At 38.7% G+C, this 25,554-nt stretch overlaps 1 protein-coding gene across 3 annotated transcripts in view; it reads right to left on the bottom strand.

Moving 5' to 3' along the window:
* Positions 1 to 24,980: 24,980 nt before the first annotated feature.
* LOC121736823 (transcriptional activator protein Pur-alpha) overlaps positions 24,981 to 25,554 on the bottom strand; it is a 28,642-nt gene continuing 28,068 nt past the window's right edge. For all 3 annotated transcript variants that reach the window (XM_042128240.1, XM_042128242.1, XM_042128241.1), the window contains one exon: positions 24,981 to 25,515. In XM_042128240.1, the coding sequence (XP_041984174.1) occupies positions 25,480 to 25,515 (36 nt within the window). In that variant the 3' untranslated portion in view covers positions 24,981 to 25,479. The remainder of the gene's footprint in view (positions 25,516 to 25,554) is intronic.

Raw genomic sequence — 25,554 nt, 5'->3', positions numbered from 1 at the left:
CAAGGTGGTCCGGTCAGATTGGACTGTGATCAGTCCGACGACAACGGAATTGAACGGCCTCTTCGTATATGGGGTGGCTCTTAAACGGGGCTGGATTTAACCCTCCGTGCACCACGTGGATAAAAGTTACACCGCGCATCGCGTGGGGTTTGTCAAACCCCAAGACTTATCTGGGCAAGGAATGCGTAATTTCTATTTATTTTTTTTATTTTATTTCAAATAACTATTCTTTGTCTATTTAAATTGTAATATAAAACTATACTTAGTTAAACATCTTCAATTTTAAATCATTTACAGACAAAAATGAAAATTTAGTAATCTTTTACCAAGTAAAACATAGACTCTTCTTTGGGTGAGCTCCTACCGTTAAAAAGTAATTTTTTATTTCCCATTCTGCTTAAAAATTTAATACTAATATTATAAAGAATATAAATTTAATAATATTAACTGAATATATTCAGTCTATACGATATTCAGGGAAGTTGAAATCAGTACATTTCTACAATGAAAATGGGCACGGTATGTGTAAGCAAATATGTACATTATTGGGCTCAGAACCGTATTTCAGTTTTCAAATTATATTCCTGATACAATTTGAATACTTCTTTATTGATCTTGATAATATTTTTGGTAATCCAGGGGCTGTTTTGCCAAGAAATTCGTGAAAGCGCTTACGAGAACCTCTCAGTATCCATCGGTTATATCTTTGCGATTTTCAAATCTTCTTCTATCAAAGTTTTACTTAATTTGTTCTTAAACCTGTCCACAAATGCTAATGAAGTCGAAACAAATTCAAATATCCCTGAAATATACATTTTTTCATATTCCACAATACTATGTCTACGTAACTCTTTGACGACGTCCTGAACTACGTGGGGTTTGTGGGACCCCAGTGCACTTTGTTCACGTCTGTTCTTTGCATAGGTGACACAAATGCTAAACCACTGCCATCAAACGGTAGGGCAACGTCTAAACTCCAGCTAATTTAAGCGTCAATAAAATCACACAAATTTGTAAAAAGTTATGAAAGTTTTTGTACGTCTGGGGTTTCTCAGACCCCACGTGGTGCACGGAGGGTTAAAGAAAGTTTTGAAACTGAATACAATGATCAATGTGTAAAAATGTATACGACTGGGGGCTTTAGAATAAACTGCCTGTGTTTGAATCTTAGTGTCTAAACACACTATGCCGAATTTCCGTGGCGGAAGTTCGGCATGGTTCCGCCTGCAATGTATTTTAAATTCCCATGACACACCATGCCGAAATTCCGTCGCGTTATATTGTATGCGTTTGACATTGCTGACGTTTGGCGGTGCTACCGGTGCCCAGGCACAGGGCGTAGACTCTGGGGGGGCGCAAAAATGGCCAAACCAGGGAGGAGTATTATTTTTTCGGTTTGCTCCCGATTATAGTTCCCGCTGCGCCCCAAGAACACGATTCCAACAGTTTAATAGACCTATACATTGCTTTGGGTAGGTAATATAATATCTAAAAAAGAAAAGGCGCAGTTGTAGTAGCTCGCACAGGGCGCAAAAAGACTGTTTACGGCACTCAATGATATTCTATGTTACTAACGTAACTAGATTGGAAGTTTACGGTAGCAACGCGTTGCCACTTCGAAGATGCCTGCAGGCATATCTCACATACATAATGACATAACGAATATATGACTTGACATTGTCTTTTGAACAAAAAAGTGGTTACGCATTTCTGAGAATATTTTGTAAGACATTGCTACTCTAGTATTTTAGAAGCTCATTGACGGCACTGGTGTAGACACTTATATTTTTATCCGCTCCGCTTGTCTCCATGTCTGTAGCCTGTACAATATGAAGTAGTCGGGAGTTTCCAGGTCTAACTTCACCAATCACGGTACGTATTGGAATTACAATCGAGTTAGTAACTAACTATCGCCTGTGGCTCTGCTTATGCAAAAAAATTTGGATAAGTACAACAAGAATGTTAGATTCGTCAGTAAATTTTTATTCAGAAAACACAACATAGAACAAGCTAAATTGTTTAAGTTTAGCACTTTAACATTATTTTCTGCCACCATATTTTGGTTGCCTGGAAGAAACCGCTGAAAGCGGTTAGGCCGCCTATTTGCTATGTTCCTTGCCTAATGTTGTTTTTGTTATTTTATATTGTTTATAATGCAAATAAAGAATTTATAAATAAATAAATAAATAAGCTATACGAGACTGCTCTTCAGTTTTTGTGTAGTAAATAAATTCTTTGTAAATAAAAGTATTGCACATAATCATAATCCAGGTAGATACTTATATTATAATGCGAAAGTGTGTCTGTCTAACTATCTGTTCACGCCCAAACCACTGAACCGATTTTGCTCAAATTTGGTATGGAGATACTTTGAGTCCTGGGAAAGGACATAGGATACTTTTTATTCCAGAAAAAGTACGGTTCCCGCGCGATAAAGTAACGGAGTGGCGGGCGTCATCTAGTTATTTATATACATTCTGTTTTATGCTTGTATGCCCGAGATGTTTTGGGCATATACAGTGTGTTACAAAAATAAGTGATAATACTTTAGGGTATGTACGTGCTCCTTGTAGAGGGTTCACTGTGAAGTAGCAGCGCTGAAAGACGAATTTTTTTTTTTCACTTTTATATGGGCAAGGGCCCGAGCGTCACGAGTTTCCCCATACTAAAGTGAAAAAAAATGTTTGTCTTTCAGCGCTGCTACTTTCACAGTGAACTCTCTACAAGGAACACAGACATACCCTAAAGTATTATCACTTATTTTTGTTACACCCTGTACAAGCATAATATGAAGCTTTTACGGAAAATCTAAAACCATGCGCGAATTTAAATTCGAAACATTATCAAAGAACTCCCAGTAGATATGATACGTGATAATATTTGCACAGTTAATTGCGCACACACAAACATCCCGCGGGGCGCCATATGTTATGTTTAGTCCGATTACTCCCTTATAGACCCTTGTAAATGTTAAGAGGAAACAAGTGCAATATAAAATTAAATCTATATATATAAAACTCAAAGGTGACTGACTGATTGACATAGTGATCTATCAACGCACAGCCCAAACCACTGGACGGATCGGGCTGAAATTTGGCATGCAGGTAGATGTTATAACGAAGGCATCCGCTAAGAAAGGATTTTGATCAATTCTACCCCCAAGGGGTTAAAATAGGGGACGAAAGTTTGTATATAATAATACTTCTTAACGCGAGCGTAGCCGTGGGCAAAAGCTCGTACTTAATAAATTACTGTACAATCAAAGTTTGAGGTGAAACAAAAGGTAAGAATGTAATAAGATTTTTTTTCGGTTGATAGGGATGTATAATGATTAATGATGCCAATATAAATGGTACGACTTATAAATACATGCAAACGTGGGAGAGCCATGCTTCGGCACGAATGGGCCGGCTCGACCGGATAAATACCACGTTCTCACAGAAAACCGGCGTGAAACAGCGCTTGCGCTGTGTTTCGCCGAGTGAGTGAGTTTACCGGAGGCCCAATCCCCTAACCCCTACCCTATACCCTTCCCTACCCTCAACTATTCCCTTCCCTTCCCTATTACCCTATTACCCTATTCCCTCTTAAAAGGTCGGCAACGCACTTGCAGCTCTTCTGATGCTGCGAGTATCCATGGGCGATGGAAGTTGCTTTCCATCAGGTGACCCGTTTGCTCGTTAGGGCAATAAATAAATTCAAGGTATCTACGTAATACATATAAATTGTACATTTGAATGAATCAAAAAGAAGTATAGTCTCATTTTAACTAGCTTTTAGCTTGGACTGTATGTATGTAACCGAATCTTTAAACACAATTTGTACCTATCCCTAGTATAATTAATTCGAAACTTTGCATACTTATTAAAAACCAATGACAATGTAATAGTTTGAAAAATTAATAATAATAATAATAATTCAAATAATTCCAATAAAAGATGAAAATAAATAAACATGTTTTTTTTTTAACAATTATTATTTACTTACATTAATTATTTATTATCAGTAAATACAAAAATTGTAGGCGTCAGAATTAAATAGAAACAAGTCAACAAAGAAGAAAAAAATTATGAAGTATTTGTGAAGTATAGCATATTAAATATTTTACAACGCTACATACGCTATGCCGCGTCGGCTACGGCGTAACGCTGCTACGCTATAAAAAAAATTCTTTTATTTCTGAATAAATTTGAATCAAATATTTTCAGAACGTTGAACTACATGTTGTCTACCACCGGTTCGGGAACTAACCCGGCGAGAAGAACCGGCGTAAGAAACTCGCACGGGGCCACTTTTTAGTAAAAAAGTGGAAAATTTGTCTTTTACACTGGAACTTAAAACTACACTTTTGTTACAAAAATACATTATTACTTTTCTGTTTTTTTTTTCTAAGTAATCCTTATGTAATCTAACATCGTACATACCATATATAACATGCGATCACAATGTAATGTGTGTGTATGTGTGCTAATCCTGTTCTGTGTGACTGTGTGTTGTGTGTAGAGGCTGCACTTCCCATCAGATTATCTGTTGTACAATATACAATGGCGGAAGACGGATGTCGTGTGTCGGGCTTCCTACACTCAAACTTAAGGGGACGCGACGATCGATAAAAGATGATTGCGTTTTATTATTTTTTCTTTTTTATGTTTCTGGCAAAACATTATTGCTTTTTGGTTAAGTGTTTACACTATCTTACGCATACTACTAAGTACTATGTACAGTATTATTATATTTCGAAGTATGTAACTAAAATACACAACAAATAACAATCTTACAGCTTTTAATTATCAAACATGTGAACAGTCGTGGAAGCGAGCATTGTGGTACCTATCATTATCATGAACATACTTAGTAATACCTTTAGCATCCGACTAGATTATAATTAAAAACAAAATCCATACTAGTATTATAATTGCAAAAGTGTGTCTGTCTGTTACCTCTTCACGCTCAAACCGCTGAACCGATTTTGCTGAAATTTGGCATGGATATAAGTACTTTGAGTCCCGGGAAAGGACATAGGATACTTTTCATCCCGGAGAAATGCACGGTACCCGGACGGACGTCATCTAGTTTACATAATAATATGAATTCAGTGCCCCGTCTGTAGCTACAAACCAAATTTTCAACAGTGCTTCGCCTTAACCGCGCAAAAACTACAATAGTGTGTGGTCAGCGCTACTCGTTTTGATTTGTGCCGACACCCACAAATACTGCCACAATACCACTACCACAATACCACACGACCAGATACCACTAAATACCATAATACTGGATTAGCAGCTTCCTTCCGAAAGTACTGACGTTTTTTTCTTTTTTCGGACATTCTTATTTGTGGGTGCGTGTGGAGTATTCATCAATTAATGTGTGGAATTTCTTATAGTTAAACTCAATTTAAGTAATAATAATTCATAGAGACTTTATTTCTTGTGCAAAAACCTGAATTGTGAGAATTAATGTTTATGCGGGAAAGTAAACCTGCACGTTGACCAAATATTCCTAGCTACTACCATTACTACTGTATTGGTTAAATCATATTAAGCACTTTAGAAGTTTGGACTGTTTAAATTTGTCCTTTAATATTATGGTTTAATTTTTAGAACCAACTGACTTTTATTTCACTTTCAAGAAAATAACATTATTATTTATTACCTACTGACGAATTTTGGTCTTAGGTAGGTACCTACTGACTGCAAATTAATTATTTATATAAAGTGGATATCTGCCCAAAATCTTTATTTACGTACAAATTAAAATATCAATAAAATTATCATCATTAACTATGACTCGAGGTTAGAGTGACAGTAATCAACATCTATGGATTTAAAAGTCACACCTGCCGTAGCCTGCCGTGCTGTAGTACATCAAAAACTCCTTACATTCTCATTCATACAACTCAGTATAGCGGCTATACCAAAGGACAATTATGACACCATAATGACGTAATACTCGCAATAATCCTGCAAAATCCGCGCTTCCGGGCTCGTATTGTATGTAATAGTGGTAATAGTTAACGCATTAACAATCACATAACAATCAAATCACTTCAGTTCAGATTTGCAGAGCTTTTGTGGCATCTTTATCTGGCGTAAAGGAACTTGAAAAAAACTTTGGAACTTGTGACAAAACAAATGGTTTCAGGCGAGGCGAGTGCTGTCTGTCGAGTGAAAATGAAACAGCCGAAAAGTGTACGGGTTACGCGATAAACGAAGTGTCGTACAACAAAATTGTAACCATATAAAGTGATAATAATTCCGTACCTAGTTGGTTTATAGTTAAAAAAAATGAGCAGGATTCAAATACATGTAACATAGTAGATCTAAGACATGGGCGTACCCAGGTAGGGGCGAAGGGGGGGGGGGGGGGGGGGGGGCAGATTCTGTTTTGTTTCATAACCAAACTAATTAATAAAAATCAAGTTTCATAATTTTTTTTGTTTCAATATACCCATAAAGTTAATACTTATATCTAGCGGAATAGTGAAACAAAGAGCTGAACAATCGAGATGTCACTATCAGTAACACTGCGTGGTAAAAAAAAAGACATCAAGACATCATGAAAAAATGGTTCTGCTGTCATGAATCACATGATTCATGACAGCAGAACCATTCATGATTCATGTTCTGCTGTCATGAATCATGTGATTCATGACAGCAGAACCTTTTTTTCATCTGTTTTGACAGTCAGTCTGCACTTATCAGCACCAGAGACCAATATTCCTCTATGTCAGCACGTTGACAATTCGAGCTCTAGGCAAAATAAAATATGTAGAAACAACATTTTCACGCACACTTACCTAAACAGATTTGTACACACAGATGTAAATTCGGTTTTGTTTGACAGCTCGGGATTGTTTCTCTATTCCGCTGGGTATCTGGGTATATTAACTTTATTAATATACCAGACCAACCATCTTCTCCCAACAGGTATGATCTGAAACCTGAGGGGGGGGGGGGGGGGGGGGCTCCCCCCCCAGCTGACATCCTGGGTACGCCCTTGATCTAAGATATATTAAGGTATATAATATAAAATATAATGTACTATTCGTACATAGTTGACCTGTGGTTGAACACCACTTTATTCACTAAACCATTACTGTGAGTCGAATTACCAACAAGTTGCCTCTTAATCAGGAATCACTTGTCTATATGCGGGTGTAGGCAAAGATTAACTTAAGCCCGCTATAACTTTAAGACATAATTCCTGTGAAAATTTTAACCCTACAAATTTTCAAAGAGTATCTAATTTTGAAGCATTAGAAAGCGAACCATCATGAGTTAGCATTTAGTTAGTTTAAATTTCCGCAAGTTGACGTCATCGCCATATCAACGCCCTCTGCCCCTACTTCGTAGGCACTAAAAAGTGTCGTTACAACTTTTTCCGTCTAGCCCCCTTTCGCAACGCACGATAAGGAACTTCGCTCCAAAAAAAATTGTCTTTCAGCGCTGCTACTTTCACAGTGAACTCTCTACAAGGAACACGTACACACCCTAAAGTATTATCACTTAGATTTGATACACCCTGCATAAAGCGTATACATTAAGACACAGCTCTTACGGCTTTAATTTTGTCCTCACGCAAATAATATCTGTCATCCTATAAGACACTCCAGCCTCAGAGGCAAATAATAAACAGGCAATCAATTAAGCCGGTCCGGGGTTCGATCCCGCGCTCCCGGAGCTATTACAGCGATCAAATATTTGCGGACCCGCCGCTCGCCCTTGCGGCACTCCCGATTACTGCGGGGACAACGCAACTACGAACATGAAAATTAGAATAAATTGGTTTATTTATGTACGAATATCGTAATTATGTTTGAGGGAAATTCATATTTAATTATTATTGTAACGTATGATCCTCGCTGGAGAGGTATTTTTCCTGAAACGCTTCAATAATTTGTGAATAGTGACTACTGTGGTAGAGAAACACTCACCTGGAAAGGTGGGACTGAAGGAATTACGAACGTCAAGACTCCTGCCCTCTACCATGAGCTCTTATAGCTGCATTATTACTTTAATATTACTTTCAGATTTGGCACAAACAAAAAACATCGTTTTGTTTATATAAATAGAGATCATGTTTGTTTATTACGGAATTCAAAAGTAATTAAGTAATACTCCTATTAATTATTATAATAGGCTTGATGACTATTTTTTTTTTTCTTATTGGTAATTGAACGTCCCTTAAAAAATAGAAACATCGCTGAAAGAATGACTCTGATAGCTTAAAAATTCACCAAGATACGACAATTCAAACATCTCATAAAATAGACCCGCCCGAAACGCTCCATACAAAGTGCTACGAAAGACTGACGTCACTCTTTCGTAGTTTGTATGCATCGGAAGAGAACTTTGTTCGATAGGTATATTAAATATTGCGTTTATGAAAGTGGTTTCATAACAAAAGTTGCTTTTAATTGCATAAGTTATCGATTGGTATACAAATATTAAGAAATATAATTGAAAAAAAAATCGACTTGATTTTCCAACTTTGAAGGCGCATAACAATAAAAATACAAATGCTATCAAGCTGAAATTTTGGGAACACTTATTTTTTACCGTGATTTCTTTATTTTATTAACAAAATTTGCTAATCTTTGACCTTGTCATCATCCCTTAGGCCCCCTGAACATAACACAGTGTTCAATTATGTTTCACCATTTCCTGATAAGTGCCGAATAGCCTAGGCCAGGGGTCGACAGACCGCGGCTCTTTCATAGGATTAGTATACCTCTTATTCTTACATTCACTTAAAAAGAAAATTAACCGACGCCAATTTACAGTCGTGCCTTAAATTAATAAAAACGAGTAATTACTTGCCACTCCAGAAATAGGCAAGCTTTCGAAGGCAATGCAAGGACACCGTTCCAACTAAAACTAAAATTTATTATACTTAATGAGAGTTATTTTAATAAAAAATGTCTTTTAGTGATTACTTTCTTTTCTTAATTTCCCTCATTTTTTAAAACTGTAAATGTAGCTTTGTAGTGTAAAGCAAATTAGACTCTAATTATTATTACTTATTAGACTTACAAAATTCATGTGGCGGCTCTTTAAAGGTATGGGAAAATCTACAAACTTGATATTTGGCTCATCTGATTGGTAAGTCAGCCGACCCATGGCCTAGGCTATCCACCACTTAACATGACAGTTAAAGTATGGAGAATCTGACGACCTCTGTGGCTCAATTGGTTGAGTGTGTGGCTCAAGCCGGGGGTCGCGAGTTAGAATCCCTTATCCCGCCGACGGAACTAAAAGTTTTCAATGTTCCCGGGTCTAGATGTGTATTAAATATGTGTATTATTATAAATGATAATATAATAAAAATCTTAAATATATTTATATTTCATAGTATACATATAAAAGTATTAAATATATTCCCGTTGTCTGGTACCTGTAACACAAATTCATTAGGGCTTTTAGGCGGCGTAAAAATGGCAGCAGGTCTACTTCATAAATTATTAATAATAATAAAATAAAAAAATTGGCCTATTTTTGCTCTATGACGGTACGGAATCCTTCGCGCGCGAGTCTGACTCGCACTTGGCTGATTATTTGTTTACGAAGTCACTGATTATTATCATAAACACATCATGTTTATAACCAATTAGTTGTATGACGAGAGGTACCGAGTGTGCCGCGTGCCGGGCACGCTCACGGATATTGCTAGTGTTTTATATTACTGCGATTTCACACTCCACTAGTTACCCCACCCCTGTTTTGCCCGCATATGATGTCAATGAGCTAATGGTAATTAAACGTACGTGAGAAGAGAGGTTATGAAATTAATAAAACATACAATAAAATTGTAAGCAAAAAAATAGAAAACATAATGTGATAAAAAGTTGAATATAATTCTTTTTATTCTTGCAACTTGCAAAACCTCCATAAGTATTGTCTGTCAAGAAAGTGAAGAAATTAAAAAGTGGCAACATCGTCGTGTCATCCCTTTCAAATTAATCTAAGAAAAAAGGGATGACAATACGATGTTGCCACTTTTTAATTTCTTCACTTTCTTGACAGACTGTACGAGTATGTATCTATTGTTGCTCTAAAGATTGTACCTTCATTAGAAACCGGCTTAGAAAAGAGAATTGCGGCTCGACCGGAGAAATACCACGTTCTCACAGAAAACCGGCGTGAAACAGCGCCTGCGCTGTGTTTCGCCGAGTGAGTGAGTTTACCGGAGGCCCAATCCACTACCCTATTCCCTTCCCTACCCTCTCCTATTCCCTTCCCTTCCATCCCTACCCTCCTTTATTACCCTATTCCCTCTAAAAGGCCGGCAACGCACCTGCAGCTCTTCTGATGCTGCGAGTGTCCATGGGCGACGGAAGTTGCTTTCCATCAGGTGACCCGTTTGCTCGTTTGCCCCCTTATTTCATTAAAAAAATCCTTAATTAATTGCAATACTAATTACTAATACAAAACATTATAAAATTATACTCTGACCACTTAAAGTGTGACTCTCGTAGCATACATTTAGTATGCTATAAAGGTCGCGCTTAAACTGGTCACACTATATAGGCACGTAAATAAAAAATACGCTGAAAGTAATTTGTTACTAAGAATTATTGCTAAGATTTCATCAGAGAACAGTCAGCATAAGTTGCTAAGCTTCATTACTCCAAAGTACAAAATATACAATGAAAAACTACACGTGGGAGAGCCATGCTTCGGCACGAATGGGCCGGCTCGACCGGAAAAATACCACGTTCTCACAGAAAACCGGCGTGAAACAGCGCTTGCGCTGTGTTTCGCCGAGTGAGTGAGTTTACCGGAGGCCCAATCCCCTACCCTATTCCCTTCCCTACCCTCCCCTATTCCCTTCCCTTCCCATCCCTACCCTCCCCTATTACCCTATTCCCTCTTAAAAGGCTAGCAACGCACCTGCAGCTCTTCTGATGCTGCGAGTGTCCATGGGCGACGGAAGTTGACCCGTTTGCTCGTTTGCCCCTTTATTTCATAAAAAAGCATATTATCTAATATATAAAAATAAGTCGGGTTTTCCTTCCTGACGCTATAACTCCAGAACGCACGAACCGATTTCCACGGTTTTGCATTCGTTGGAAATGTGTCGGTCTCCGTGAGGTCTATGGAAAAAAAAATCAGAAAAAACTTTAATCGAAAAGCAGGAAAACAGGGAAAATCATTTTATGGCAAAACAACGTTTGCCGGGACAGCTCTTATATTTAAACTAAACAGTGATGGTACCTAGTATTACCTACGGCAAAGGTTATAGAAGATGAACAGCGTATTATTCAAATTAAACTGTCATGCACTTTATGTGAACTAAAAAAAAATCAATTATAGAAAAAAATACGAAACCTTCGAATCATCTAGATATAGCAGTAAAAAACTAAATATTAGGTATGTATTACTAGCTGTCCCGGTGTACTTCGTGTCACAGGTCACTTTAAAACCTTCCCTGGTCTTCTACGAATATTTCAAGACTAAAATCAGCCCAATCCATTCAGCCGTTCCCGAGTTTTGCGCTTAGCAACACATTCAGCGATTCATTTTTATATTATAGATAATTTATAAATGACGGACAAATAAAATTGATCAACCTCGATTCTTTCATTTAAGAGCTAAGCTACGGTGCCCCAAAACAGTTCTTCATCAAACTTTTACCCAATTTTGTCGAAGGTTAATATAATCCAGATCAAGTGTTTCAGTTTACTCAGAGGTTCAACGATACATATAGTAGGTCAGCACTTAACTGAAATTCGCGCCCCCCTCCCCCCTACCCACTACCACTTGGCGTTTGATCAATAATACATGAAAATACCGGTATACACGTACCTAGGTCCCGAATGCTGGGCCAGAGTTGCCATCCGTTATACTTTGCCTGGATTTATGCGAGTTTTGAACTACTTTTTGCTGTAAAAAATGTATCAAGGTAAGGTATAATTATTAGCAATGAGTTAGGAACAACGGATGTACTATCAGAGAAGTTGATTCCTATGCAATTTGCAAATCGGGGACCTAAGTAGTTTGGTCGCGTTACGTCAAACCTAGCTGACAGATCACAATAAACATTGAATTGACATATTCGACCAAATAACGTTGGTCTGTCAATTGCATAGGAATCAACTTCCTCGATGGTACCTAGGTGTGGTTATTTTTTTAAAGTATTGTAGAGACTAGAGATACCTACTTTAAATACCTATTTTTCTTGTTAACAATGTACCGTGCTTAGCTGCGACGTGTAAAGACTTTTAACACAAGTTGTATTAAAAAGTAGCATTCAGAAACGCTCAATTATTACGTCATACTGAACCGAATGAATTACTGAATTAATGAAAACTTTGTCAGAAAATGTATGTACCATAGCTTCGTTAAATTCTTCGTTAAATTAAAGTTACTAGTTTTTATTATTCGTAGTACTTAAATAATAATTTTTAAATCCCTCTGAGTACGGCAGGTAGCCCGGTATCTATATCATAAGCTGGCAACACAGTGTGTACCGAGAGCTAGCAAAAGGGCGGTCGCACCTAAATTATTCACGAACCAAGCAAAACTGAGCATTTATACATCTCTCACTTACTCCTACCTCTGTCACATAAGCCCGTCACGCTCGCTCTTTCTATGGTAGGTATTGCGCTTTCGCCCGCTCATTTGCCGTCTCCTTCTGACGTAGACGTGGCGTATAGTGGCGTCCCTGTCGCTCTCATTAGGTTAGTCGACGTGTTTGCTCGACGCTTGGCAGTCGCATTTTGCCATGTTGAGCACAGAGTAATGATTACGTAGAACTTTTTTTAGAATTATTGTGATTCTTTTGATACTTATTTAAACGATTTTCTATCATATTCATAAAGGCTATGCGCTATATTTTATCATTCGGCTCAGTACAAAATGTAAGAGACAGCGCGGACGTTCAACTGTTTCTGATCAGAAATTTCGGACAATGTGCGGCCGGGCTAAAAGTCAGACATCAGACAGCGTAACTTGAAAATATACAGTGTTTTTGTGTAAACACCGTTATCCTTGAAACCATCAAATGAGACCGTCAAAATGAACAACTTTTTCTATGAGAACAATGCTGGGAACTCAAAAAAATCCGTCTTCATACCCATATAAATTGCCGATCCGGGCATCCGTATGGGTATGAAGACGGCATTTTTTTCGAGTTTCCAGCATTGTTCTCATAGAATGTTCATTTCGACGGTCTCATTTGATGGTTTCAAGGATAATCAAACACACTGTTTATGGTACGTTTTCTCATTCATTTCTTTGATATTTTAAGCCCGGCCGCACATTGTCCGAAATTTCTGATCAGAAACAGTTGAACGTCCGCGCTGTCTCTTACATTTTGTACTGAGCCGAGTGAGCTCGAACTCGCCGAAAGGATATTTCGGATAGTGTGCGGGGTGGCGGTCCGGCGAAATTCAACTGTTTCTGATCAGAATTCAGACAATGTGCGGCCGGGCTTATGGTGCGGGTGTACAAACGTAGGTTCAATACCGATTGATTCGTTTAGAATATTTTAATTGGTAGCTGGAAAGAAATAGAAGTTCACTTACCTACCTACCTAATATAAAATAATTACCTAGCAGTTAGTGCACGATTTTAACGGTCTACGGGCTCTACGGCGTAGGTAAGATCGTAGAGCGCCGTAGATTGTCTACGAAAATTCTACGGTTATGTGGTTAATTGGTTATAGTAAGTTAGAAATTACTATGAAGGCATAAAAGTTAGTCAAGTATTAAGATTATTGTGTATCCATACTTCCATTCTAATATTATAAATGCGAAAGTGTGTCTGTTAACCGGGGAAAGATAATATAGGATAGGTACTTTTTATCCTGAAAAAAATACGCGTTTTGGCGCAACGTAATTGCTGGTGTCATCTGGTGATTTATAATAATTATGAGCAAGGTAATGCATTCTATAGAACACGTCTTAGTACTTTACGACACTCGGTGTCTGTGAGGAGTGAGGGAGGACAGAGGATCAACGATCAAAGACGCGCAGCGGGGAGCGTGTAGCGCGACCGACGACACTTGGGAGTTGGGTTTTATTTTTATTATGATATTTGCATTTCTTATTTTAAGTAGGTACCTACAGTAGGTACTCACATACGGTTTTGCTCGATCGAACAATAACGTCGAGCAAAACCCGCGGCTCGGGCTTTCGTCCACACATTCAGCATTGCTCGATAGTTTTACTCTAAACCGATATATTTCATATCATCGAGCCGACTCGATGCGAGCCTTCGAGCTGGGAGTTTTGCGGTCCACACAGTTATTACTCGATTTGGAGTAAAACTATCGAGCATAACCGTATGTGAGTACAGTACTTACCTAGTCCCAAATAAAGAGAGAAACAGAAAAACACACTTAAACATTTATATTACAGCTCGACAAGGCTTTAAAATACTTTAAATGAACGTGGCGAAAAAGGGAACAAACGCTACCATCATACAAAACGTCATTTTTGACAGTTCTCCTTGACCAGCAGCGCTCTACGTTCATATACCTAAAGCTTTGGAGTACTTTAATATTGATTTCTAACCATCAATACCAGCTGAGCCGGAACTCCCGGGTCGCGCTACACGGAGTGACAGGGCTTTGACGGCGGCACTCACTTCTGCTTATTTGCTCGTTAAAGGATTTATATAATTGAATCGACTTCTGTTTGACGCGACAAGTGCCGTTGTTTTCACTTCACTCGACATTCGAGACCCATAATTAAAGAAATCCTAACGACTCCCCGCATGTCCTGTGACCTGTCTTTTGAAGTGAATTTTAGATCAAAAATTTCACGGAAGCGTAACATTTCCGTTAGACAAAAGCTATCCTATATTTGCTCGGTACTGTAAGTTTACCATGTCGTTAAAATCGGTTAAGAGGTTTGAACGGTGTTACCAGAAAACTTGTATCTACTTTGTAAACCGGGAAAGTTGCACAAAGCACCTATCTACAAGTTTTCAGGTAGTTTCCAATGAGAAATTAAATATAGGTAGCCTACAGAATCGTTGTTAACGCGAAAAAATGTACAGTTCCCGAGCGACAATATTTTTTTTGCAAAGTTAGGAACAACATCTTGTAAAAATACATCGTCATAACTCACGTGTTATGTAAAACGTGGCCCTAGTCTAATGAGAAATTAAAAATAGTGTGAAGACGTGTAGTTAGCATCGTTATGCTCCACGAGAGGACGAGGTATCTCAGGAGCTTTGACATGGAAATGAGAGTGGAGACACCGCGACTAAATATTCTTTTGATTATAATAAACGAGACTTACAATAAACAGAGGAATTAACTTGGGGTTCAGCTCTCGAGTGTTCGCGATGGGGGAGACTGCTGGTTTAGAGGTTATATGGGGTTCGATATCAACAATAATTGATATTACCGTCGCGTTGTAATTTTTTTAGACAGGTTGTTTGTTATGGAGATACTTACCTTTTAAAAAACGTGTTTGTGGCCCGTGCCTATAGAAAAAAGGTTGCGTACCACTGATATCTGACTGACATGCATAAGTTAACTTATAGGCCTCAATCTTCATTGGGGCACTTTTTAACCGACTTCCAAAAAAGCCTCCTCCTTTTAGGAAGTTGTTCTATCTTCAGCTGTATTTTTTATTTTTCTATAGTCTCACGCTTCATTATTGGACAACGGTTATATAAATAAAATGATTAGGTACATATATTCTCATGTAGAAACTTTTAGAACCCTTCTATTTTTATATTCACTTCTACCAAAAACTGTTACCTAGTTACGTAGGTAGTTTATTATCAGGGCCCGATCTAAGGGGGGGCGAGCCGGGCATTTGCCCAGAGCGGCAAAAATGAGGGGCGGCGAAATTGACTTATTCCTATCTTCCAACCTAGCCATCCACCACTTAAGTTTGAGAATTTTACCAGCTAACCTACCTTAAGTTTGCTAGTGGAAATATTTGAGTATTTTACTTAAAATATTTAAGTTCTCCCATTTTCCCCCAACAAATATGTTTCCTGTATAATATGTAAAGGGCGGCGAAAATGATCTTTGCCTGGAGCGGCTAAATGGCTAGATCGGGTTCTGTTTATTATACCTATTATAATATATACCTCTTTGACAAAAACTGGACTAGAGGGAAGGATCGCCACATTTTTCTCTTTTCATCATAATATTTTCACTACCAGTTGATGCGTTATGAATGTGCTTTGATGTTGTAGTACTCAATCATTATTATGAATATCTGAAGGCACTTGAAGTGAGGTGGCGCGAAAACGATAGGGGATACCCATATTGCTTTCTATAACACAAATTAATTTAATCATAAAACAAATATTTTTGTTTATGTTAAAGAACAAAGATATTTTTTCTGATAAAAATGATATTCGTCTAGTCCACAGAAATAAATCAAGATAGAACGGCGACTCGCGTGCGTTGCTAAGGAATCGATCGTGTCAATTTTTGCTTTGCATTCAGTTAGAACAAATAAATTACCCGTGGAAAGAAATACCTCCTTTTGACCGATTCACTTTCGTACTTCTGCTTTTACAATTAGACACTGCACAATGAAGCATTTTTGCACAACCGCTCCGGTGTAAAGTCCAGACGTGCGCACTGACTAAATGAACGTTCAACAAATCTTGCTCACTTGTGCAAGATTGAAACACGCTTACTCCACCCGCTTAGCCGTTCTATCTTGATTTATTTCTGTGGTCATGTCTAATTAACAAAAATATATTTTTCCCTATTAGGCACGAGCAAATTTCAACTTTGCTGGAAACGGCGATTTATATCAATTATAGACAAAATCTATAATTTTCTTTTCAGTGTAATTCGTAATTTTCACACCTTTTATTTTTGTAAGGCGTGATTTAAAAAAAATGTGTATAATATAACGTTGCTGGGTCAACTCCCAACGCCATCTTTCGGTAGAAGGATAAAGTAGGGAGAATGCTTGTTTACTTTCTAGTTTCTACATTAGCAATGTTGAGGTATCCTACGACTATTGAATTTAAATCAATACTTTTTGTAAATGTATTGATTTCAAATGCAGTATGCACCAAAAGTTTTAATGCATAATAATCGTATTACCTTCTCTTAAATTAAGTCAATGCACCAAGCGGAGATATCAGACTTCATAGCTCATACTACATAAAACATGATAAAACCAAAAATAATATATGTGATGAAAAAGGGGTAAATGACTTGAGACCACATTTGAGAATTTTAAATCTTTTTTTGTAATTTCTTTATTATTTCACCATTTATCGTAAAACTTTCCTACGGAACACCGCGCGTCGCAGTCGCGCACCAATATTACGCCTTGTGTATGTCGAGCTACGTCCCACATTCCATACCGACACACGCGAACAACCACAATATCTCTCAACTAAACAGAAATTGAAAAAAATTACACATAACCTCAAAACAATAATACAATATGGCGGCGTCAACTTGACAGTGACTTTTACAACTGTCAAAATTATTTTGCAAATACCGTCGCGAATAAGAAATTTGATCTCGCAAAGTATACTCGTTTAATTAAAATGTAAATCTTTCTTTTAGTTAAGAATATTGTCGGTTGCTCTCTTACAAAACCATCTGAGGAAAACAATGAGAGTAAAATTTAGAAATTTCAAATATAAATAAGCATAACGTGTATTAGATACAGCGAATAGTAAAAAATCCATCGTAAGTACGAACAAGCACCATAGCTGCAGTCAAACTGCCTTACCCTCCTGGTATTCCCTCCACGTATGAACCTCCCACTTAACCTCTCTACGTCGATAGCATAAAGCTATCCTTGATCTTATAGGCAAATACAAATATAGATTGAAAAAGTTTCATACGTTCGAGGTCCATGTGTAGAGTTCACATCTTTCCATTTTAGAATACAAAAAATATATAATCACAAACAAGTATTTTATGACAATTCTCATAGAATCGTTCCCGAGCTGACACATAAATGCCTCACACTTGCCATTATTTTGCTAATTTAAAATTCGTCTGGGAGATCTGTAAAAATTTAAACAAAAGAAAACAACAATAGTGTATATATATTACAATAAACCTATAGGAAGTAAACATCACACATTACAATCTTTGGATACAATGTCATCCTAGTTATTGCAGCATAATGTGCTAAAATGGTCCCAATTTGGGACCATTTTAGCACATTATGCAGCAGAAACTTCAGGATCGCGGGTTCGGGGCCAGATAAGTCCAACCGTTTGACGGTTACAAGCGATATGACCGGCCCCCAACGCCGCGCCCGTCCCAACCAAACCAGTCTCTACTTGAGCGTGTCAAACACGATAAAAACGTTTATGCTCATCTCATGAGCCGCTCAGTCCAACGCAGCGCGGGTGAACTCGCAATATGACGTCACGATTATACCGATGACGTCATACGCAAATCTACCCGCAAACCCCATCCCTTACCAACTAATCCCGCATTTTCCTATCTACCGTTCACCGACTTTAAAGACTTCCCCCCTCTCCATACACAACACCCAATATGCCGTCCGACTCCAACTTTACATACAAATTATATTGCGATCTAATTTTTACAACTTAGCTCTTAGCGAACAACTCGCGAATTCCAGCGGCGGCCATTTGGCGCGCCGCACTCGTGTACGTCAAAATGGCGACGGCAGCGGACGCACGCCGCGCGCCAGACGCCCGCCGCGTTTAGTGCAAACCTATCTACCAACCCCCTGTCGCTCGGTACACTACAGAACACAGCTTGTATCCACCTTCCACCTCCTAAGGGAAACATTTACATGGCGTTCGGTCTTGTTCAAAGTATGGGCGATACGTGATCGTAAAAGTTTCGGCGTAGCGGTGCCCCCTTGGACACGACCGAAGAACCGTATACGCATACTATACATAAAATATTAAGGACATAATATTTCAAAATTGTTATCTCTACAAATCATTATCCATTATAAACTACAATCAATTGGCAGTATTCGTTCAGCTTTCCTTCGCTTCATGATATAATCATCTCCCCGCTTGCTTCTGGACGACAATCACCTGACACATCCCTTACGTTTGTCATCTTTTCAAAAGGCTTTAGTTTAGCCGCTGATCAGAGAACTGTCGTTCAAACGTAAGCTTCACTTATTTCTACTTATCAAATACATTTTACACCGATGTTAACCGTAGCCACGATCTGGACGTTTGACGAGACTAAACAATATTCGCCCGCGTAGATGGCGCTTGGGATCCCGCGCCAGATGTCCGACACGAAACATCTACACTAACTTATCACGTGTGTGATCCCTTCAACCTTACATCCTAATCGGCCTCTCCGCGTCGGTCCACGATGGACAAACACGAATCCGTGGAGCATATTCTCCCACGATCGACGTGCGCGCTTTGCAGATAGCCGCGCAATCGTGGTCCGACGCGTAGAGGTGCCTTAAGTCATTCTATTATATGGCGGAAAAAACCCAAAACCCGTGGTTGGCCAAACACAAAGCCCGAACGTAAACCATGTCAGCTACGAAGTCCCTCCTGCGTCCTGCGTCACACCGCATATCCAGTGTTGTCCGACCACTATTACCATACTATTACAATTTAAACTCTCGAATCAGGTACTGGTATTGCTTAAATGTAATTATCTTTTTCTTAGTTTTCATTTAGAGTGGCGGTTTGCTGCACGCTATTGGAAATAGTAACCTACCTAATACATTCTCTAAAAGAAAAATAAATTATTTTATTTGCACCTTTTAAATACATTTTAAGTAAGAAAACAAATACACCAAAATTTGATTAACTTCATTCAGAAAAACAATATTAATAGTTAATACATTATTAAGAGTAAATAAAAGAACAACATGACGTATGTAATTTAGTGAATAGGCTATCATTTCCAATAGTTCTATAAACAAGCCTTTAGGAACAGTAAAACAACGGTGTTGAAGCACGCGGCGCGGCGTGCGCTGCGACGGCAGAGCACGGCTCAAACGTAACGTATTGATAAATTATCTTTTAGCAAAACATCAATCAATATCAGAAATATAATTAAAACTAACGTACTATTATAACTCTCTGAATCTTTTTTTTATTATTTTTAATATTTTTACTTTTACCAGTTATCGTATCTATTAGGTGCCTATGTAAGTATAACGTACGGAGCGGGAGCGGCGCGCGCCCGGCGCCGTCACACCGCAAAATAAATCTATTGAGTTGAGAGAAATACGCTAGAGTCGAATATATCCTAGGACCGCACACAACACTCATTTTACGACAAATTTGAATCAAACGTTCACTACCTAACGAGGAATTCAACGAGTATTGCTAAACACGGTCACGTGATACTTAGGGCGATGGTGCGGCGCGCGTGACGGCGACGAAGCGTGCGTTAATGAATATTATAATAATTGACTATCACTTCAGCTCACACGACACCTGCCAAGTCGGACGCAAATGCGCTCGCAACTGTGTACGCAATCAAATTACGAGTGCGACGCAAATGCGTACGCACATTTACGTACGCGACGCAATAGTGATCATTACTGTCGCTATTAAGACGCGACTGAATGCGTATTACGTACGTGCAAAAGCGTACACGCAAATGCGCACGCAAATGGCGTGTCACGACGAGACAGGCGACAGCGACGCGACGCTGGAAGCGAGGCGAGGCGGGCGCGCGCGGGCCGCAGCGCGGGATATCACAGGAGGCAGCTCTCGAGCACTCGGCCCAGACCGACCGACAGACCGACACACGGACACGGGGATGCGGTCACGACGTCAAGTACACTTCCACACAGTCAACATAATATTATATTATCATTGAGGTCACTGCTTTCGACAGACTTTCAAAAAGAGTTAAATAATCGGCTGTTTACCCGATCAAGCTGACAAAGGGCATTTAGACGCGTTTGAAAATGTCTAATATAATTGACCAGCAACCAAAATTTCTTTTGAAAAAGGGTCTTATGTTATGTATTTTGTTTTTTCATTTTGCAACCAAAGTAAAAGTTGTAATCATCATAACTGTGTTAAGTAGCATACTTGACTCCAGGTAATTTAACCACACGTTGGTTTGACTACTAAACACATCTTTGATATAATAAAATATCTAATTCACGCATTTCCTAGCCAGACCAACGACGAGGGTAGGTTTTGATTTTCTGTATCCGGATATGAAAAATATGCATATTGATGGGAAAATATGGATCGGAGCAGCTGGAGTTTGGAGAAGTGGTACACTACTCGTTGAATATTTCTTCCAATGTGTATATAACATGGCAATTAGATGCTTATTATCGAAATTTAGGCCTTTAAATAAACATCTTTGTTGAGTACCATAATACTTTAACTTATTATAAGATTCACGCACATGGGGCGGGGCCGTCTTACGCCACGCCCATCTATTATGTGCGTACATTCACTCAGATCTGTCCAGTATCGAGATCACTGGAGTTATTACGAGTAGTATACCACGAGCGGGACCCGCCGGTCCGACGGAACAGAGAAATCCTAAAATCAAATAATCCCATAGCTTCACAATCACGACAACTACTGCCTAATGCCGACGTCGAACACACGCCTAGCTAGCTTCGATACACTATGTTAATATTAACGTTACGTTAAACATCTTGTACATATATCTCTTTGATCGATAAGAATGAATATATCTTTTTTATTATCTCCTCTAAATATAAACTCTGTAAATCTTAATCGTCTATGGAACTAAAATTACATTTTGTACCATAAATTGTTGTTTAAATTAAGCCACTAGTCGCGGGGAGACGCACTTTACGGGACGAAGTTTATTTTCCCCGGAATTCTATACAAATCCTCATATCTCAGTATGACACATAGGTCCTAAAGAAGAATCTGGTATTACTTGAAAGTAATACCGAGATGTAAGTAGAGATGTACTCTTTGTATGTATGTCATTTCAACAATAGAACACATACCGTACATACCGTATATCATGGTTCATCTATGCCGGTGTCTAAAGTTTTTTTTACAGGAGTTGAACTACTCACTAGCAATTTGATTGGCTAACGTCAAAACAACCAATCAAAAACGCTGAATAGATAAACACCTGCCAAAAAGATTTTTTTGATACCGGGCATTAGTACTCTTTACAAGCTAGTATGCGTCCCCCCGCGAGCCAACATTACAGTAACAGACAAGCGATACGGAACACGGACTAAGATCGCGCCGCGGCCCGCGCACGCGTTACAGACACACCGACAAAGGAACAAACACCACGTACACGAGACACCGCGGCCGACCACTTCGTTTAGGACACACAGGCCAGGAAATAGACGCCAGATATATTTCCGCTGTCCTTACTTGAAAGTTGAAACTAAAGAGGCGTCAGTTACCCTCGGGAATTAAATCATATTGTAATAAATAAATATATTATTATTAATATATAATTGTAATAAATAATAAACTTTACTGTAAACTTATTAACTGAATAGGCTAAGAATTTGAATTCCAGAAACCAAGCTAGGTTAAAGAAAACTCTACTAAATACCTGTTGGTACAACTTACAATGCTAACAATAGGTAGCTTTTGAATTTTTTCTTTGAATATGCAACTTAACTTTCATTTAAAATTCTGGGTGCAATTCCAACTAGAAGTGGCCGACGCAATGTCCCAAATAAAGAGAAAACTATCCTAACTTACAATAAAAACGCCGCTCTCGCTCCTAATATATTTCTATTTATTCGTATAGAGAAGTGAATTTTTATATATGTATTAATTTTTTTTCTATTTATCTTTACCGGACGTTACCAAGTTCTCCCGCTATTAAATGGGCTGAGAAAAATAAACCTAACACTATTAGACTGTATCGGGTAAATAATAGTTTCGATCTATCGCTATTTCTATCCGTTAGGGCGACGCACTACGCGCGCGCGGAGGCCACGCCCCCCACGCACGCACTAATCTTAAAATTTGTCAAATGTCACTTATGAGAAAATATTCGTCATTACAATTTCAAGAAAAAAGCGTCACTCGTTTCGCAGGCAACACAGGTATTCACAAATTAGCTGCAATGACCTATTCAATTCTTAAATACCTTAAAGTGGTGCGGCCGGCGCCGAAAACGCTGCGATCGTGCAACACGCGGAGTTTTCGGTGCCTGCTCACCGTAAATAACACAGAATCTATATATTTCGATGCTTATCAATAGTACTATTGCTAAATTTTACAATTTATTTTACAAGTAACGACCTCTCTGCGTCATATCACATCCCCTCGACGTATGACGCTCGAGGTTAACAAAATAGCTGCGAACTCTAGACCGCCGTATACAGACATCGCAATCGATAACATTAAAATAAACAGCGAGACTGAAAAATTACGTATTTACATCGTGTGAACTGTGAACCGTCACAAAGAGTTGAAAGTCGATTGTAAAACTATGCAAAAAGCGAAGCGCAAAATATGTAACTATGTATATAGTAAAAATAATAACACACGTTTTGTTCTTACTTTGTTCCTCGTTTTGTCAGCGTAAACGTCTACGCACATACGAGTAATGAAATACTTTAAACAACGTCAAATATCACCGGTCCGAAGTTAGCGTTTGTTCGCGCAGGAGACATTCATGTTCCTATTTCATAAGTCCTAAAATAGCTAACTTAAGATCTTTGACAATAACCTACAGTCAATTTTATTAGTCGCTAAATTCATTTACATCAAAAATTCGGAGCGCATCACGCTTCGACGCGTTGTCACAAAAAGCCAACAATAAAAAGTGAAAATTTTTGAATTGTATCAATATTAAGTAATAAGTATATAAAAAAAACAAAATGCATAAATATATTAGTAAAGAAGTTAGAAGGCACGCCAACGCCTGCTGTTATTACTCTCCCGCGCACTCACACACGCTGACACGCACGCACACGCACACGCACACGCGCGCCACACAAGTATATACATGCACACGATGTATCGACTTGTTGATGGAGACAAAATGGGGGACCGAACTACGCATCGAAACTTTCGCACGAAAAGTATTAGTTTTAAAGAGTAGGGTGACGATATTATTTTAACTCTAAGGACATTCCTGATATGTGTGTAAAATTAACAGCACGTCCATCGACAAGTCGCAACAAATTTACACAGGGTGCTTACGAACCAAACTTAATCTAACAGTGTGGACGCCGCGGCCCAGTGCAACGCTAGGCGGACACAAAACGATATCAAAACATATCACAACACTGCCAATTTCATCCTCGAAATGCCAATATTTTAGTGGAAATTTCCGAATATCACATACTTTTCCGAAAACAATTTTACACGCTTCGAGCGTCGTGGATCAAATCCGGGACGTCGGACGTCCGAATACCTAAAATTTGTATAAATATATAAATAAAGCTATAAATTTAGAAACGACCGCGTCGTCCACCTGCCATATATTTTTTTAAATCCATCGGATAATCTCCGTCTACATATATATCACAGCAATGCGCTATCCTATCTAAGATTCGAGTGTGGCCGCCCTGCCGCCGTCGCCTCAAGTTATGGCAAAAAAGAAAAAAAAACGAATTTCAACAACTTTTGGTCACTTTAGCGAAATGCCCTCACTTCTCTCAGAGTAGCGGCGACAGCGCGGCCGCTGTAACACGCCCTGTAAACACCCGGTGCCCTATCCATCTCTCCAGACTAGCGTGGAATTTCACTTTTTCTTGTGGCTGTACATGTTCGCAGAATATCATCTTTCATTTTTGAAGGACTTGTCCAAGAATTTCTACAAACATGTACACTACATTTTTTATGAAATTTTCATCGGAAATCCACGAGTCGTCGCCACTCCCGTGCCTTATATACAATGCAGATTAGAAAAAAAATGAATAAACATAATAAAAAACGTTCACTTATAAACTAAGTGGCGTAACATTCTCCAATAATTATTGTTTTACAATTTTTATGGTGTTTCAATACTTGCTTGATTTAGCCCGAAAAAATAAAATTTTTAAAGTTTCGTCAAATACGTTTCATTAACATTTTATACATTTTAATTTTATTTAGTAATTGATTGATTTTAATTTATAACAAGCAGGCTTCGAGTTTTAACGCGCTTAAGTAAAGGTATAAATTAAATTTTGTGCGAGGTTAAATCAAGCAAATCGAAAATATCTTATAAAAATAATTTTGTTACTTCGAAAGGCGTTAAATTAAAAAAAATATATTGTTAAACAATGTTCATATACGACACCACGGCGCAAAAATAAAGGCCGAAACGCCCATATCGTAAACCTGATTAGTCGGGTGCCAAACAAAAAATATTTACAAAAAAAGTAAAGCTCTAAGCCGTTAGTGAACTCGAGAAACCGCCCGTAGAAGAAGCTCGCAGATTGACCGTTCGGTCGGCGATCGGGGGACAGTCCTGGACCACTCCACTACAGTCCCGTCACTGGGGTGACCACGCCGGTCCGAACAGCCGGGCCATGAGGTCGGCCCAGCGCGGGCCGTCCGGGCCGGGACCGTGCGGGCCGGCCGGGCCGGGGCTGCGGCCGCGCGGGAGTCAGTGGTCGTGGCGCGCGAGCAGGCGGGGGTCGCATCAAATACGGCTCTGGGCGCCGCCCGAGAACGTGTCCTGAAATTTAAAAAAAGCTATAGTATATTTTGTTGTTGC

The sequence above is a fragment of the Aricia agestis genome, chromosome 19 (assembly GCF_905147365.1).
Source record: "Aricia agestis chromosome 19, ilAriAges1.1, whole genome shotgun sequence".
In the NCBI taxonomy this organism is placed as follows: domain Eukaryota; kingdom Metazoa; phylum Arthropoda; class Insecta; order Lepidoptera; family Lycaenidae; genus Aricia; species Aricia agestis.
This window is presented reverse-complemented; position numbering and strand designations above follow the sequence as displayed.